General features: G+C 47.5%; 1 protein-coding gene across 1 annotated transcript in view; it reads left to right on the top strand.

The window, feature by feature from the left end:
• Window positions 1-19,149, top strand: part of LOC119451027 (DNA mismatch repair protein Msh6) — a 383,914-nt gene that overhangs the window by 128,030 nt on the left and 236,735 nt on the right. The window contains exons 12-13 of the mRNA XM_037714459.2: window positions 6,266-6,408; window positions 15,920-15,979. Of these exons, the coding sequence (XP_037570387.1) occupies window positions 6,266-6,408; window positions 15,920-15,979 (203 nt within the window). The remainder of the gene's footprint in view (window positions 1-6,265; window positions 6,409-15,919; window positions 15,980-19,149) is intronic.

The raw sequence follows: 19,149 nt of genomic DNA on the forward strand, positions 1-19,149 counted from the left end.
CACATACACCTCAAACAACAATGCGAACAACGGCACCGAAACGTCTAGAAGAACCTCGACGAAGCGACGTTAACCTGAGAGAGAGAGAGAGCCCACGCGCGCGCCGAGACACCTTCTCACTCGGCGAGTCGAAAGAGAACTACAGCGTGAGCGTGCGCCAACAGCATGAGTCATCACCCCCCTTCACAAAGCTCCGACAGCAGCGATCGAAGGTACGAGAACAGAATCGAAGGTTCCCAAGCTTTGGCCATGCTACGAGATCACGACTCCGGTAGGTATGTTCGAGAACGACTGTGGAAGCTATATAACCGCCGTGCGAGAATCGTCAGGAGGAATTCAGGCAGTTCAGTCCGCACCGGTGAAGTGATGTAACGTGAAGACCGAGCGTCTGCGGAAGAAGGGGATTCCCCGGCAAGCTAGTCGACGGGTTCATCGAGCATCTGCATTTCCGGAAGAAGTTCTTTCTTCGAGATTTGCCCCGAGTTACGCCGAGATCGTCCGACTTCAAGACCAACACTGGTGAATACGATTGGACACTTAGTGTTCCTTTTTTATTTTGTACTTTACGTGTTGAACTCTTAGTGCTTGTCGTTAATTATTTTTCTGTGTTTTGTGAATACCCATCTGATTTGTATTGTGTTCTGTCTAGCCTAAGTGTGGAAGTGTGTGTGTAACTGCCTTGTGTGAAGAATATATTTTGTTGTGTTTTGACAACTCTGGGCTCTGACTCGGTCTTTGGACAGCAACTGGCATTCGCTAGCGCACCAGAGGGCCCACTCTTAATTGTCCTTGCTTTCGTGGGATTATTTTCGGAAGCTGATAAGTCGGCTTTGGAATTTGGTCCGCCTCGTTCACGGAGTTTGTGACAGTCACCGTCACCTGTGCCGAGTGAACCGGTGCATTGTCATGGAGCAGACAATTTGGTGAGAAGCTTGCAATAGGCCTTTCCTATAATAGTTTAGCCTTTGCGGGCATAATCTGTGAGAAGAGCACCATGGCTGTCCCAGAAGTCGCTCAGCGTGACCTTTGATGATGGCACAGCCTTGGCCTTCCTTGGCCCTTCTTGGCCCGGGTAAGTTTCCGTGCTTCAATTCCTTGCTTTGCCGTTCAGTTTCTGGGTCATAATTGTGCACCCAACACTAATCTATGGTTATCAGGCAGTCAGAAAAGTTGCCAGAGTCGCTCTCGCAAAGCTTCAACATTTTTGGGGCTGTTTTCTTCTGTAAGGGTTTTTGTATTGGTGCCAATCATCACTGAGTAACTACCGCCCGATTTTTATAACAAAAGTCTCTCCTAAAATAATGGAAAATATATTATACTTGCATATTGCTAACTTCCCAACATCCATAAACTTTTTTTCACCCAACTCAGCATGGTTTCGGCAAAAATTATTGCTGTGACACTCAACTTGCTCTTTTCCTGCACGACTTACATTTAAACCTAGATCGCAACATCCCGACTGACATGATATTTTTCAGATTTCGAAAAAGCGTACTATGAGGTCCCCCTTGGTCGTCTCTTATAAGTTATCCCGTCTTAACATTCATCCGTGTGTTCTAAGCTGGATTCGAAGGTTTTTAACTAGCCATCAGCAGTTCGTATATGCCAACTCACACTCCTCATCCTTAACACCCATGCTTTCAGGCGTACCACAAGGTACTGTACCAGGCCCCTTCCTCACTCTCTACTACCGACCATTTCGCATTACAAAGTGACCTTACGTGCATACAGACCTGGTGAAACACTTGACTCATGTCAATGAATGTACCTAAAAGCGTGTCTATTCATCGTTGTCGTTATTACGTTGTGCTTAATTATAGCATCAATAACATACAGATTGAAACAACTGATTCCTTCAAATATCTTGGTGTGTATATCTCCCATGACAGATCGTGCGGGATATACACACCCAAGATATTTCAAGGAATCAATTATTTCAATCTGTATGTTATTCATGCTATAATTAGGCATCGCACATTCAAGCAGTGAAGGACTTTCCGCAGCCGACAACACTTTACAAGTTGCGAGAGTTCTTGGGGCTTCTCAGTTTCACTAGGCATTTCATCCCATAACAGAGCCATTTTCCTTTCTTTAGTCCCTGCTAAACTCTACAGAAGACAGTAGCTTGGAGCTACTGTCTTCAAGCTAGCTTGTAGTAGCAGGCATGAGAACCTTCTTCAGTCGACGACGCAGGTTATAACTCATTATGGACACCTGCGCTACAGTATCTGTTAATGCTGTCAAAGGGACACCGTCTATGTGAACATCAAGTAAGTTCTGGTTCATTGGGAGCGTGAATGGAGAATTGGGACACCAAGATAATGCAGCACTACCCCCGAAAGTTGCAATGTCTAGTTTTCTGTCCGGGAGGGTCCATAATTGGTCGACGACGAATAGTGGCATGGCTGGGGTGATGGGGACCGATTGCGCTGAGGTGACGGCGAGCGTGCGGGACGACTGTCATCAACGGATATCTCAGAGGTAGGAGGCATACGGTGAGGCGAGTAGCGGCGAGGGTTGGCATATGTGCGAGGAGACGGGGAAAAGTAGCTCTAATACGGGGACATCCAGGAGGTGCGGCAATGGCGAGCTACGTGGCCAATTTGGAGGCAGCGGAAGCTTGTCGTCCGGAGTTCTCCGCTCTGTAGGGTTGCGGTATCTGGGAGGGGAATACAGACCGCTGCGAGGTGCAGCTGTTGGCACCAGTCAGGTCAGGAGACAGAGCAGTCAGCAGGGTAACCGAGGTTTGCAAATTCTTGCTGCACAACTGCCTGAATGAGGGAGATCGCTGGAGCTGGTTGGTCAATGGTGGGGTCAAGTAGGCGTGGATGGAACGGGGCAGGACTTGCAGCCTTGAGCTCACGGCAAACAATATGGCTTACGTTCTCATAGCAGGGGGCTGAAGCGGGAAGGTCGACGCAGGACGTCACAGCTGTGCTAGGGAGCCAGGAAAACTGTGGAATGGCGCAGCAGCTTTTGGCGAGCTCAAAGCCGCAGCATTCCTTGACAGTGACGTCGATGGTGGAACATTGTTGAAGATCAACAAGTTGAACGCATTGTCCGCGATCCCTTTCAGAACGTGGCCTACTTTGTCAACCTCGGGCATTGTCTCGTCGAGTTTCCGGCAGAGTGAACACGTCTTGTATGTACGAGATATACGATTCAGTGGAAGGCTGTTCTCGGGTAGCAAGCTCTTTTCTTGCAGCCAGCTGCCGACTGGTCGGATTTCCAAAGAAGTCGCTGAGCTTCTCCTTGAAAGCATCCCAGCTAGAGATCTTGTCCTCGTGTGTCCGGAACCTGACACGAGGTGTTCCGCCCAAGTAGAATAGTACATTCGCTAGCATTATGGTAGGGTCCCAGCGGTTGTTTCGGCTAACACACTCATGATCGCGGGGATTGGTAATCGACATGTACATGTACAGTGCGGCCACTACGAAGCTCCGTAGCGAGGATGGGGAACGGCACTCTCCACCAAAATGTTACGCGAACGAAGGATTAAGCACTGGAGACTATTTACAATATGTGTATTTACAAAAGACAACTGCAGCGCTGGCCAGTTCAGCCGACAGCAAGGAGTAGTTTGTCTTCTTCGTGGGACCGTCCGCTCGCGTTGTCCACAAGAAAAACGCAATATGCATGTATCAATAATTATGTATATACATATTTTAACTGTAACGAAGAACACTTGGCTGTACTAGTCTTGTTTGTCACAAAATCAACACTGGCTCCCATGCACCCATTCAACACAACCCTCGTCGTGTTTCTGCTTCTGAACGCGCTGAAATTACAACTCAAGTGGAAGATATGTTACAGCGTGCATCATATCTCCCTCGTTCAGACCTTGGTCGTCCCCAGCAGTTCTTGTGAGAAAGAAGGACCGCACTATGCCATTTTGCGTAGACTATCGCCGCCTAAACAATTTCCAGATTTGTGGCAATTGATTCTGGCATTCCCCAGGGGTCTGTTCTCGGGCCTTTGCTTTTTCTGGTGTTCATAAATGACATTGTTAAACACATTTCTACGAACATTAGGTTGTATGGTGATGATTGCGTTTTTTTATAAATCAAAAAGCTTTGACCAGGATCAAATGGAGTGAAGTGATGATTTTGCAAAGATGATTTTGTGATGTGAGCAGTGGCAAATGCCCATCAATTTTGAAAAAACTGTATGTATGGGAATCACTCAAAGTAAGAAACCCTTGCCCTTTAGTTGTTCTACTGCTGGTAGAGTTCTTTCTAAGGTTGAGCACTATAAATACTTAGTGTTGTGTACTTATTCTGTCCGCTGAGTTCAGGCTGATGACATATCTTCGTCGGTCAACCTTGGTGATGAAGAGTGCCCTCTCCTGGCCCCAAGTGTGTGTATATATATATATATATATCTATATATATATATATATTCCTGTTATCGAGTTCCCCCATTCTGTGTTGTTTCGTGACGGCACCCTACTGAAACATCCATATGCCCCATAACTCCTATATCCAATAATCCGGTATGAAACATAGGATCCCATACAAAAACCCGTTTTTCCTATATGTCATATGTTGTCATTGGATATAGGAGTTATGGGGAATACGGGCTTTTTCAGTAGGGCAATAAAAGGTTATTGCCGATACCACCTCGTAGCAATGGTACCTCGTGATATGACCCACGCAGCAACATAACACTTAGGATTGCTGGAATACACACATGGATAATGTTGCAGCCAATGCGTTAAGGAAATTGTTGTTCTTTTTAAGGCATACACACAAGCTAGCTACCCCTCAAGTGCGTATTCTGGCTTACAAACCAATTATCCGTCCTATGTTAGAATATGCCGTTGTGGGGATTGAGGGATGCGATGGCGCCATTGCGCGGGCTTCACCTGTTCTGCCGCCCCCCGCCTTTCCCCGTCCCACTTCCCACCGGTTTCCGCGATGGCGCTCCATTCGCGGTGGTTTGCGGTGAGGGCGGGGCGCTGATGTCGCTACGCAGCCACGTCGGCTGCTAGTTGCCGAGCGTGGCTCTCTTATCTCCGGGACTAGCGCAGGGTATGTTCATGCTTTCCTCTTGTCCGCCGACACCTTTGTGACTAGGACTGGAGCTCGCACACGGTGCCTTTGCCTTTGCGGGGAGCGGGTACTTTGTATCCTTTCCTGACGCTAAGCCAACGAGCGGTGCCTAGTGCACGCACGAGGTCGTACCACGCCGAGCCGCACTTGCCGAAAGCCCAAGCCGAAGGAGTTTGCCCGAGCTGTCGTGAGTTGACCCATTGGTTATCGCCAGAGCAAGTAGCATAGCTGCCGGGACTTTTCCTAGCGGTGTGTCCCAACTTGAGCCTGTGCTCTTGTAGCGACGTGCTATAGGCGCCCGTTTCTGTATTTTCGCCCTTGGTGCGGGACCCCTTTGGTTCCTCGCCGTGCGGGCGTTTGTGCAGTGCTGGTGCCGACGGATTCAGTAGACGGTTTCCGTTAACTGAGGGCATTACTGTGTTTTTGCGTGCGTCGCTTGATAGCCCCTTGCGGCCTGAGATCGTGCACAGTGGTGCTGGAGGCGATGGCTGACGCGGCCCTGTGGCTCGCTAAGCTCAAACCCACGGTGGTTGGTCTCCTGTGAGACACCAAGAACCCACACCGTTTTGCCATACTGCTGCTGTACGTGCGGAATGGCCCAGTCTGACAAACGTTTGCCTTTAGCCGGGTCCCCTAAGACAATGTGTAATATTGCCTTAAATATATCAATAAAGAAAGACTTATCATTGCCACAAATGGTGTAGTTGGAAACGAGGAAAATGGTTTCTTTTACACTGCTTCAAAATCAGCTATTCTGCGAAGCAAAGTTCGCACTAAAGAAAGTTTTTTACCCTTTTTTCCACTGCTAAGGCAGGTCACGAAGTTTGTGAAATTTCATGACCAGGTCCTGGTTTTCTTTCAAAACCTCCAGCTAAAAGGTGCCCAAAGAGCGCAATTTCTAAAATGCTGTTTTTGAGTTCTGACGAAGTGATGCCATCTGTGTAGTAGAACACATAGACCGCAATAAGCGTGCCCTTCTAGTGCTATCATCTATGTAGCTGAACATGAAGACGAAATAGAGGCAGCCATTCAATGCTGAAAAAGTGCTGCTATTTATGTAGTGAAACACGGAGTGCAATAAACGTGGCTTTCAAGCACGGTCACTGTGCAGCCATCTATGTAGCAAAAGAAAAACCGAGTGGGCGCATACTCTGTACTGGATTTGAAATCTGGAATATTGCCCTGGACAAAGCAGTTGCGCTTAATGCTTGCAGTGCACCGTCCCAGCAAGTTTGACCGGGTGGTTCGGCGTGAGATCTGCCGCATCACGTGTCGGGCGACGCGGACCTTTGGACCTCAGGATGGCCAGCTGTGTAACCCTGAGCCAGCCTACCTGCTTGCTATTGTGCACTCCCAGGTGGGTTGGCAGTTGCGCCCATAGGCACTGACTGCGATAGCAAGGTTTAGCATGCACTTCTTGGATGTAGTTCTAAATATACGTGGGTCTGACTAATGCGGACGTGATGTGTAGGTGCGGCAAAATATTTGCTACTCTTATACATACCTGCCATGCCTCCCCGATTTGGACCGTTCCTTCTGGTTGTACGGTTGAGAGGGAAATCTCCCGGAAATTGCAGTTGTGTCCCATTTCTTTTCTATCCACGTCCAGCACATTGTCAGGCCACATTGGCAATCCAACCCAATCTAGTCCAGTTGGAAGTTCATCGCGCAAAACATTGCTAAGAAAGTAGTAGGGAATGCTATACATGCACTTTTTCGTTAACCGCAGAGCCGCTGCTTATGCTGACGGGGTTGTTGGGTGCCCTAGTGGCCCTAGCTTCGTTAAGCTAGCGAGCGAATGCCGCATTCCGCCACTAGCAAACCAAGACTCTTCATCGTTCTCCTCAGCGTCAGACGCTCTGACATTGCATGGGCCCACAGTCAGTCATGGAATTAAAAGCAAGGAGCGCTAGTGCAAAAAGTGTCTCCAAGTATTTCAATGTAGCGCTCAGCTGAAGTGACTTTGGGTATTTTGTTGATACCACAGTGCAATGCTGTGTGCGAGCATCAATTTAACATTGGAAAAAATACGAGGACACAGTGTCGCTTGTCCATGGGTTGCTCGTCTAAGACACTGGTAAACGTCATCCTTGCAAAATGTGAAAGAAATGGGATTTCTTACAATCGAACATTATCTGAAGAATTTTTGAACACCCGCCGTGGTTGCTTAGTGGCTTTGGCATTGCGCTGCTAAGCACGAGTTCGCGGGATCAAATCTCGACCGCAGTGGCTGCATTTTATTGGCGGCGAAATGCAAAAATGTCCATGTGCCGTGCATTGTGCGCACGTTATAAAGAACCCCAGGTTGTGGAAATTAGGTTAATTAATCACAGGGGACCCTGATCATGAGAAAGAAATTTACAGATGAATAAAATTGGGTTGGAGTGCATACGGCAGGCATTTCCAAATCCTGACCGGGAGCTTACCACTGTCGTTGAAAAGAAAAGTGTACAATCATTGCATTCTACCGGTGCTAACATATGCTGCAGAAACTTGGAGGTTAACAAAGAAGCTCGAGAACAAGTTAAGGATCGCACAAAGAGCGATGGAACGAAAAATCTTAGGAGTAACGTTAAGAGACAGGAAGAGAGCGGTGTGGATCAGAGAACAAACTGGGATAGCCGATATTCTAGTTGACATTAAGCGGAAGAAATGGAGCTGGGTAGGCCATGTAATGCGTAGGATGGATAACCGGTGGACCATTAGGGCTACAGAATGGATACCAAGAGAAGGGAAGCGCAGTCGAGGACGGCAGAGAACCAGGTGGGATGATGAAGTTAGGAAATTCGCAGGCGCAAGTTGGAATACGCTAGCGCAAGACAGGGATAATTGGAGATCGCAGGGAGAGGCCTTCGTCCTGCAGTGGACATAAATATAGGCTGATGATGATGATGATGACCCCACTACGGCGTGCCTCATAATCTGATGGTGGTTGTGGGACGTAAGACGCGAGGATTTTAATAAAATTTTAAAGAATTTTTGAAGAAGGCATTAGCAACAATGAAATGCCTGCAAAAGTGAGACATTGATGTTGATGTGGTCATTTGTATATGTGTAAATAAAATGGTAAGGAAGTTCTCCTGTCAGTACTTCAAAATGTAGGTGGTGTTGGGGGGGGTTGTAACCAAGTGACCCCCCTACCCCTGGTCGGATGTACTCCCGGATTTAGTTTTTTCGAAATTGGCAGGCATGCTTATATGCTTTACCACGTTGTGTAGGGCCTGTAATGACATCTCATAGGCTCCACTATGCAGCCCATAAGGAGCTGCACCTGTAAAATTGCATCACTTTCAGGTTTGAGTACCGACATTGTTTTGCGCTTTTAATATTTAATAGTCGGGGAACATTTAACATAAAAGGCATGTGCTGTGAGTGTTATGTTTCATGATATTTGTTTGTGGGCTGCCATTATGAAAATTTTGAGGAATAATTTAGTCGAGAATGAAAGACCAGGTATGAGCTACTGCAGTGATAGAATTGCGTAGCAGTATAATCTGCATATACAGAATGGCATATAGCATGGCATGCCACATAGCATACATATACCTAAATATGGGCATAGCCTCACGACAAAGACAAAAATGCACTTGGACTGCCAATATAATTGCTATTGCAATAGTAGTCGCAAGCCTGAAGTGGATTGAATTTGCCTGCTGTTCTCAGTTTTTTGGCAGACTTGTGCCTTCCATTTCCACTTTAATAGCAAGGTATGAAAGCAGCGGCCAGGTGGTCAAGCCCGTCGGTACGAATGTTGGCTCCAAGATGTTGTAAAATGATGGTCTGGGTAATCTGCTTGTGCAAATGTGTTGTTTTATTAAATGTTAAGAATGTTATGTGGTATCACGTGCTCAATGTTCACTTATCATTTCATTGCATCTGGGTATTTGGTATTTGGTGCGTCGTGTCCCGGTTATTCTGCGGAAACTCTAGTTGTAAAAAGAAGTCTCACTCTATTGCCACCATGGCTTAGCGACAGCTTGCCTTCAAAGTACAGCATAAATGCCCCCTTCGTTTCAGGATGGGATACTCTTTTGGGTTATGAGCCTTAGGTCGCCAGTTATTACAATACAGTGTAGACCGCTTATAACGTAAGTCGCCGGAGTCGTGAATATCTGCACTATAAGCGGTACTGCACTATAAACAAAACAACGATTTTCAAGCCCTGCACGTATGCAAAACATGTAGACCAAGGAGCCGCGCGTATCCGAGAATCGAAGAGTTTGCATCCGTTTAAATTTACGAACGTTGAAAGGTTAATGTCCAAGTACCCACGATCTTTGCATGAAGCAGACAAAGTAATAATTTAAAAAATGTCGCATTTTCGCCTGAAAGGCGAAGCTTCAATCGCGATAGCAAATTAGTAGAGAGCTATAAGGATTAGGGATAGTAGTTTTATCGGCTGCATAAGCTTGACACATTCGCTTACTAACTGAATTAACAAGCGTGGTGCCAACGCGCACAAGCAAACATGAATTGACTTGATGACCGCAGACAACCACTGTCAAAACGCGGGCGTGGGGAAACGCGGCCGCCGCAGTGAGCGAAAGTTCGTGCGGTCTAGCGGACGAAGCACAGCACATACGAAGATCAGAGCCGTGTGGAGATCGCTTTCAAGATACGGTGCGCACGACAACACCGACAGCTGGCACAGGCGCAAAATACAAGAACGCATTTGTTGGCAGAGTAGAAGCCGCCCCCCCCCCTCCTCTCCCTTCCTATCGTGCTGCCTTCCCGCTTTGCTCCTTTCGCGTGGGTGATTGCGTCGCCAGTTCCCCTTGCGCCCGATTGCACGATATGCATTTGGTGCCGCAGCACAGCGTCGACCCCCACCCTTCCTCCCATACCCCCACGGCCTTTCGCGCGATGGAAGTCGCGTTTGCTCTCCGTGAAGGCGCGCTTTCACTCGCACATACGGGGCGCGGCGACGATTTGATCGTCCTTGGACTCATGCTCCACATCTCATGCTCCTCCTCTGCATCGCCCTCGTTGATCTCTCTCATCGGTGGGCGCACCTCGTTGAGAAGCGTGCTCGCTACCGCCGTTGTGGGCGAGATTTTCCTGTGGAAGCCGCATTATAACCGGTATTTCGTCTTACGCGGCTGCACTGTAAGCGGTATGCGTATCCAGTGGAATCTCAATGATATGATCACGGCTAATACGAATTTACGGATGATACGAATTTTCCTGTGGTCCCGGCTGAGCCTCATTACTTTGCAACGTGCTAGAGAACGGTTGTTACGAATCGATTTTCGACCCGCGTCGGTTGATACGTATAAACGCCGCCCCACCGACGGCCGCGAAAGAGAATAGCACGCAGTCACGGGCTTTCTCCCTTTCTCTTGGTGCGGAGGTGCGGATGCGACGCCGGACAGCGGGGAGGCCGTGACTGGGCGCGAAGAGTTCGACGCGGTGGCGCTTTTCTTGCTTTTGCGCGCGGCCCAGCGAGCGAAGGTTTATTTATTCATTTATTCATATTACCCCACAGGCTCCAGTGGAGCATTGCGTAGGGGGGGTTACAGAAAAAAGGCAATAAATACGGCATAAAAATAACTACATAGTAGGAAAAAACAAGTAAATTTGTACATTGGAAGGGAAATAGGAACACTGGTAATCATAAAAAAAAATATATATTAATACAGAGTCAACATATGAAGTTGCAATTGTTCACGAAAATTGGCAGAATCTTTTACTGAAACAATATCATTTGGAAGGTTATTCCATAGTGCGATGGCGCGTGGCAATGCAGAATTATTGAGTGACTGTGTGCGGCCAAAAATACGCCTGAAGCTGAGATGATTATGAAGTCGACTAGATGTGCGAGAAGGAATTTCAAGTGACAAACGGCTGGACCACGAGTTATAGAAGTATTTATGAAAGAGGCATAGAAGGGCAACAGAGCGGCGGGAATCCAAGTCAGGAAGGGAAATATCACATTTAATTCGGATAATACTAGATTGACGGCTGTAATTAGAAGTTATAAAGCAGGCAGCACGATTTTGGATGGATTCCAATTTGTCTATTAGGTACTGTTGATGAGGAGACCAGATCGATGAAGCATATTCTAGTTTAGGGCGTACCAATGTTTGGTAGGCCTGTTGTTGAATGGTAGAGGGGGAAAGATGCAGATGACGACGTAAAAACCCTAAAGTTCTGTTAGCTTTAGCGCATATCTTCTCGATGTGAGTACACCAGGAAAGATTAGTACAGAAATGAACACCAAGATATTTGTAAGTAGAGCCACGAGGAACTTCAGCCGAACAGATTTTGTACGGTAACTTAATAGCTGATTGCGCGCGAGTGAAGGAAAGTACGCAGCATTTAGATGTGTTCGGTCGCACCACTGATTAACTAAGTGAAGGTCATTTTGTAAAGTTAAATGGTCACCATGACAATTAATGGCTCTGTAAATTACGCAGTCATCCGAAAAAAGTCGTATACAAGAAGAAATGTTGCTGGGTAAATCATTAATAAAAGTTAAGAAAAGAAGAGGGCCTAATACACTACCCTGCGGTACACCTGACGTTACTACTGATGTAGAGGAGCTAAAGTTATTAACAGATACGAACTGCCGCCGATTAGATAAGAAATTACGGATCCAGGATAATGTTAATGAATCGATCCTAAGAGCAGTTAATTTAGCTATTAGGCGACAGTGAGCGACTCTGTCAAAGGCTTTTGCATAGTCAAGGAAAATGCAGTCAATAAGTTTGCTATTATTCATGCCATTATGTAAGTCTGACGTAAATTCCAATAGTTGAGTGTCACAAGACAACGCTTTACGGAAACCATGTTGATTTTGAAAGAAAAAGTTATTAGATTCAAGATGGTTGAAAATATGGGAGGCAATGATGTGCTCGAGAAACTTACAACAAATGCATGTTAGCGAAATGGGGCGGTAGTTACCAGGAGAGTGCCTGTTTCCATCTTTGAAAATCGGAATTACTTTGGCTATCTTCCAGTCAGCAGGAAGAAGACCAGTTGATAAAGACTGCTGAAAAATGTGGTATAAAATCTGACTGGACATAGCTGCCGTGTTTTTTAGGATTTTAGAATTGATATTATCAACGCCGCACGATGTAGACACTTTCGAATCGCGTATTAGTTTCGAGATGCCATCAACACTAATACTTATAGGAGACATGAAGCAATAATTAAGGTCGGAGACACAGGGAATGGAAGAGCAGTCTTCATTAGTGAAAACAGAGCAAAAAAACGAATTGAAAGTAGAAGCACACTCAGATGCAGAGACAGGAACATTGTCGGCGTTATGTAATGTAACGGTATTACAGCCACGGTCAGGAGAAACAGCTCGCCAAAACTTTCTAGGGTTAGTGCATAAAAGTGAGGACAGATCGGTGGAAAAATACTTCTTTTTCGCTTCAGATATTGCAAGACAGTAAGTCTTTAAACAATCTTTATATTTAGACCATGATGAAGGACATGATAGCCGTTTAGCAGAAGCGTATAACCTTTTCTTTTTATTTCTGAGTGAACTAAGCGATTTATTAAACCATGGGTTATGTTTGTCATTAGATATTGCGACTAATGGCACGTACTTATCTACTAGAAGTGTCATAATATTTTTAAATAAATTCCAATTTTCTTCAACAGACCTGTTGGTGAATGATGGAAGAAACGTTTTATGAAAAAAAAAAACCTCAAGTTCAGTGTTCATTTGTTCATAATTTGCCCTATTATAATCCCTAATAACCTTACGTTCAACACCAGCAAAATTCCGTGGAATATTAATTGAGAATTGCAGTAGATTATGGTCGCTAAAGCCGTCAAGCTGCACGACAGGGCTAATGCTATGTGGCTCTGTTGTGAGGATAAGATCTAATATATTATTACCGCGAGTGGGCTCTGTAACAATCTGGGTAAGATTAAACTCTAAACACAGCTCAATAAAATCACTTGATTCACTGCTCGATGACGACAAGCGAGACCAATTAATATCAGGAAAATTAAAATCACCAAATAGGTAGATTTTGTTAGTGGGAAACTGTTCAAGAGCCCTGGAAATAGTTTTGTGAAGATCAGATACAAACAGGCGGTCAGAGGCAGGTGGGCGGTAGCATACACCCATCAATAACTTTCCGAATAACGTAGGACAAGCTACCCAGACTACTTCAAGAGCAGAGTCAGTGTCAACAAGAAAGGAAGGTATAGTTTTATTGATGGCTATCAACGCGCCGCCACCTTTTTTATGTGCACGATCATGGCGATAAATGGCATACTGGTTAGAAGTATGATATAACTCAGTCACATAGATCGGCGTGAAGCCAAGTGTCGGTCAGCAATACAACATCGGGTTTACTATCTTCAAGATATGATTCAAGCAGGACACGTTTTGGCAACACACTGCGGATGTTAGTAAATGATACTGAAAATGAAGGTGCACGTGAAGTTGATGGCCGCTGCACTTTCGCACTGCGCACATCGGCAACTAGTTATCTAGCAGTTACTACAGAGTCAGAAACACTGTCGTAAGTATATGTGTTATTATCAATACGAAGTTTGTCGACATTCAATTTATAAGGGCAATTCCGTTCTCTGGCAAATTGAAGCAGTTTCCTGCGTGCCTGTCGTGTAGCCAGTGAAAAATCTTCTCTAATAGATATCCCAGAATTTTTCAGCTTATGTGCACGGGTGAGAATTTCTTGCTTGTCCTTAAAAAACGTAAACTTAGCAATTATTGGCCTACATTTATTTGAAGCAAATTTTCCCAGCAGGTGTACACGTTCAAACTGAGAACTAGTAGTTGTCGTTTCCAGCTTATCTGTGCACAGGGCAATAACTTTTCCCTCTGTAGTTGCCCAGCTCTCTTTTTCCTCGTCGGGAATTCCAAAGAACAACAGATTGCACCGTCGCATTCTGTTCTCAGCTTCATCACACCTTGACACAACTGCCTGAAGTTGATTCGCAAATGAACCAGCAGCATGATCCGAGAAGTTGGATAGTGTAGGGGCATATGAAACAAGCTTTGCTCCCAAAGTAACCACTCTCTCGGTCAAGCCATTAATTTCTTTCTCGGTTGCATCTTGCTTTTCTCTCAGCCACTTAATTTCACCGATTAATGCATTCTGACCCACTTCTAGCCTACGCACGGTTTCAAGGACAAGTTCAAGTGTTTGTTCCACGCTAGGTCCGGGATTTGATTCAATGTCACCCGAAAGCAACAACAGACATGCAGATTTCTTGCGCAAGCATGAAAAGAACAGGAATAAACGACGCATCATATCACGCAAATCGGTCGGGCACGACACCGCTACAAGGCAGTAATGGCTGCTTTTTAGACAGGAAGCATCTTTGAAGTAACCAACCTGGAAATACAGCAGCGGTAAGCGTCCCATCCCTTCAGCGGCGTCGTGCCCAACCGAAGTGGTGCCTGGCTGGTCTATATATCCCGCTTCATATCTTGCGGGGGCGTCAGTGAATGAGCCTTGTTGCCAACCGCCAGTAGCCGAAGGAACCAAGCTTGGCCATCCTTGCACTTTTGGAATCAGGAACGGAAATGCTTGACCAGAACTGCGCGGCCGAGGTTCGAGAATCCACGGAGATACGGCACCGAGGAACGCAATCTGGAAATACAGCAGCGGTAAGCGTCCCATCCCTTCAGCGGCGTCGTGCCCAACCGAAGTGGTGCCTGGCTGGTCTATATATCCCGCTTCATATCTTGCGGGGGCGTCAGTGAATGAGCCTTGTTGCCAACCGCCAGTAGCCGAAGGAACCAAGCTTGGCCATCCTTGCACTTTTGGAATCAGGAACGGAAATGCTTGACCAGAACTGCGCGGCCGAGGTTCGAGAATCCACGGAGATACGGCACCGAGGAACACAATCTGGAAATACAGCAGCGGTAAGCGTCCCATCCCTTCAGCGGCGTCGTGCCCCTGAAGGGATGGGACGCGGTCTATCGCTGCGGTCTATCGCTTCAACGGAAACTGAGGGGCGCAAGCACAGCAGAGCCGTGTGGAGATCGCTTTCAAGATACGGTGCGCGCGACAACCCCGACAGCCGGCACAGGCGCAAAGTACAAGAACGCGTTTGTTGGCAGAGTAGAAGCCGCCCCCCCCCCCCCCCTCCTTTCCTCCCTCCTGCGCTGCCTTCCCGCTTTGCTCCTTTCGCGTGGGAGATTGCGTCACCAGTTACCCTTGCGCCCGGTTGCAAGATACGCATTTGGTGCCCCGCAGCAGAGCGTTGCCCCCCCCCCCCCCCCCTCCCTCCCATACACCCCCCCGGCCTTTTGCACGACGGAGGCAGGGCTGGGCTCGACTGGCGCGCCCGGCCGTGACGGAAGTCGCGTTTGCTCTCCCCTGTGCGTTCGCTCTCTTGTGCGTGAAGGCGCGCGGCCCCCGTGCGAAAGGCGCACTTTCACTCGCACATACGGCGCCGCGCGGTGACGATTTTATCGCCCTTGGACTCATGCTCCTCCTCCGCATCGCCTTCGTTGATCTCCTCTCCCGTCGGTGGGTGCACCTCGTTGAGAAGCGTGCTCGCTAACGCCCTTGTCGGGGAGATTTTCCAGCGGAAGCCGCATTATAACCGGTATTTTGTCTCACGCGGCTGCACTGTAAGCGGTATGCGTATACATGGAGTGCTAAGGGAAAATTAGCGGGAATCTGAAAAACCCGTACTATATCCGGTCCTGCAGTATAAGCGGTTACGTTATAAGTGGTCTATACTGTATAGCTAGTGTAGAAAGGGATTCAGTCCAAGAAGTGTATTAAGTTAAATGCACAGCTTTTTTTCTTCGTAGACTCAGTTTTGTTAGTATCATTGCGGTGACTACAGATTCAAGTATTGAATGGGTGAATATTAACAGACCAAATGTTGATTGGAAAGCGCAGTCTTTGTTGGCATCCTTGCAGGCATCAACCAGCATGGACTTCGGCATATGCTTTGTTGACACCTCCGTAGGCAAGTTTCATGTGAGTATTTTCACTTTTCATGTTTTGGAAACCAGAAAGAAGTGCCTTGTATGTACAGTCGTACCTCAATATAATGAAGTGTTACTTGCAGCAAAAAACTTTGTTAAATTGCGAATTTTGTAGGGATGCACGAATTTGAGGTTTGAAGCGAATTCGAAGCGAATAGTGATTTGGTCAAATAATTTTGAATCGAACAGTTCGAATAGTATATATCACATATTACAGTAAAACCTTGTTAATTCGAATTTCACGGGACGGAAAAAAAAATGTCCGAATTAACCGAATGCCAAATTATCAAGGGTATCCAGAAAACAATAAGCAAATGCTTACAACGTCAACACGCTTTTATTAGTGGAATGGATGAACAAATCCTTTTGCTATTTTGCACAAAAGCAGTGATGAAGCTGCAATTCTCGTCATCTCGTGAGTGATTGGCTCTCACAGCGGCGATTGAGGCCTTGTGACTTCCCTCGCAGCACAGCCGCGGCGCGCGCCATCATTTGCGACACGCTTTCTACTACCGCGTGCACATCCCGATTATTTTTTTGCCAGTAAGCTGATTGCCAACAGATCGCACGTCCATCGTGATGTAGCCGGTGCTGTTCATCCTGGACACCTTTGTACCGAGTCAAACCGAAACTGTTTGTTGTAATCACTTCAGAGGAAACCGCCTCCGCCATTGTCACAATCATGAACAGCCACATTGCGGTGCTTAGGGCTCGCGGCCGATGCACGCACAGAGTCGGAACGAAACAACCGTTCGCTGCAACAACTACAGACGATATCGCGGTCACTATTTATGTGATCATGGATGGCGACTACGCAGCTTTTTAGGCACGCGGCCAATGCGAGTATCGATTCAAAACGAAACTACTTTTTTCCGCAACCGTTGCGAAAGAAACCGCGGCCGTTATCGATGCGATCATGGATGGCGATTATGAAATCTCGTGGCCAACGCGTTGTTATGCACGGTGATAAAAGCAACAAAGGCACAAATAGGCACAAAGCGTTGTGTCGCTGTCATTCACGTACGATTTCCGCTGATGGCTACGGCGATGCGGACTCCGTCGCTTCGTTTTGGGTGGACGCTAGTGCCGTTTGTGCTCTTGTGTCGCACATTTCTGGCTATTTCATGCAAAACGTATAGCCTTCGAGATTTGCGTGTGATGTATGGCAGCCATGACGTAAAGCATAGCCTGTGAGATGTGTTTTTGTACTGGCCGTCTGTGGCTTCTGGCTGCCTATTCGGGAGCGCTGAAGAATTCAAAAATATCCAATAAAGAATAGACAATAATTTTATTGAATATTCAACAATAGCAAATATTCGCCCATCCCTTGAATTTTGCTATTTCAAGGTTTTAGTTTGAGCAGTAAAAGTCGTTTCACAAATTTCCAAAGCATTCCTGGTTGATAGAATCTTGTCAGTAATCAGCTATAAACAAATAGCAAGAATGTTCGGCCATAATAGCGTGGTTATGAGCACCAGCAATGCTTTGGCTCACGGCATCCGAGATGAGCCTGTTGTGTCGTGCGGCACCGTTAGTCATGGATGCCATGGCTGACCGCGCTTAGTGCGCGCAGCCGTCATCAGATGGCGCCCTCAAATTAAAAGTAAGAGTACAATAAGATACAGGTGTTTGTCTTGAGGGGACAAAAAAAAAATGTCGCAGTTTCGTCAGAAAGGCGAACCATTGATGGTGCTAGCAAAGGCACAGCTACATGAAGCAACGTACGTACTTTTATCGGTGTCATGCACGCTCAGGCAGAGGTCTCACTCGATGACCTCTACTGTACTTTGCTCTACTAAACTGTGACCTCGGGGGCAGCTTTCGGCGTTGAGGGGGAAGAAAAGCGTCGAGTTGTCTTTGTTGAGGATTCCAACATCAACAAACAGCCAAGGAATGCATGTGGGACACAATGGAGGAGAGACACTGTGGGGTCTCACATGTGCTCTTGGGACAAAGAACGACAACACAGTAGTGCAAACAATCAAAAGGGCATTTATTGCACCTTTCATACACTAATACATACTAGCCGAATTACAACCAATTGAACATTCACACGGGCGCGCGACAAATCAAGGAAGTCCGACTCACCGCGACCCGATAGCGAGCGAATACGTTCGCCCCATGCTATGACACCATCGCCTAGTCGTTCACGTGTACAGTCACGCGAACGGTGGCGCGCTCGAACGATCCGTGTTCGTCCATACCGGTGTCCTGCTCTAAGCCTCGCGCGACGGTCGCGCGAAGCGGGCCGACGCACGCACGAAGCGTTCGTGCGTGTTGGTCGCCGATCCCCAGCCAAAGAGAGAGCGCCTCCGACCTTTTTCTCCCAAGTGACCCCGCCGTTCGGTGGCGCCAGCATCACGACACTAGCGCAGCATCGCGACACTAGCGCCATCTCTCGCAACGCGCCGCAACCACCGCAGGGCTTTGCCACGCAGAGAAGCCGGACTACAGGAGACATGCGGGGAAAACAACATCAGGGGACGCGTGAGAGTCGCGCATCCCCACATCCCCCCAACCTTAAATCACCACACATACGCCGGCGAAACATGTCACAAGGCCTATCAACGCGCGCGTCACGAACAAAAGTTAGTACATGCAACAGTGGCGCCGCCGAGTAAATGTCCACGCGTTATCCACAACGTGCGAGCCGACATTGACTCTGGGGTTCACCGCTGGCTTCCGTTGGTCACAGCACCACGTCTGCAGATTCGATGGCACGACTCCAGCCCAGGACTCCGGAAACGGCGACGCAGAAGTCGGCACGAGCAAGCGTCGCTCGCGCCCTGCTGACGAGAGCCGCAGTAGCCATTGGTGACTGCCGGCTCTTTGTCCAGCCGCCGAGGGTAGCGAGCCGGACACAGGCGGCCGCCGAAATCGCTGCGCCGAACTGGCCACAGGCATCTGCATCGCCTGGGGTAGCTCGATTGTAGTCCGGGGCAGCAGCGCTGACGATGTGCAGGTGACAGCAAACCAGGGGTGACTCCGCTCACACTGCGTACACTCAACGCACTCGACAAACACTAAAGTAGTGCAAGGGAGAGGAATTCGGCATACGCATCGCCCACGTGGTACGATGTTCAATTCGGCTAGCCAAAATTCCGGGCGGCATTTCAGATGCTAAGTTCACGTGAACAAAGTTTACTTTCTTGAGTCGAACGA

This window comes from Dermacentor silvarum, chromosome 4, assembly GCF_013339745.2.
Source record: "Dermacentor silvarum isolate Dsil-2018 chromosome 4, BIME_Dsil_1.4, whole genome shotgun sequence".
NCBI classification, from domain to species: domain Eukaryota; kingdom Metazoa; phylum Arthropoda; class Arachnida; order Ixodida; family Ixodidae; genus Dermacentor; species Dermacentor silvarum.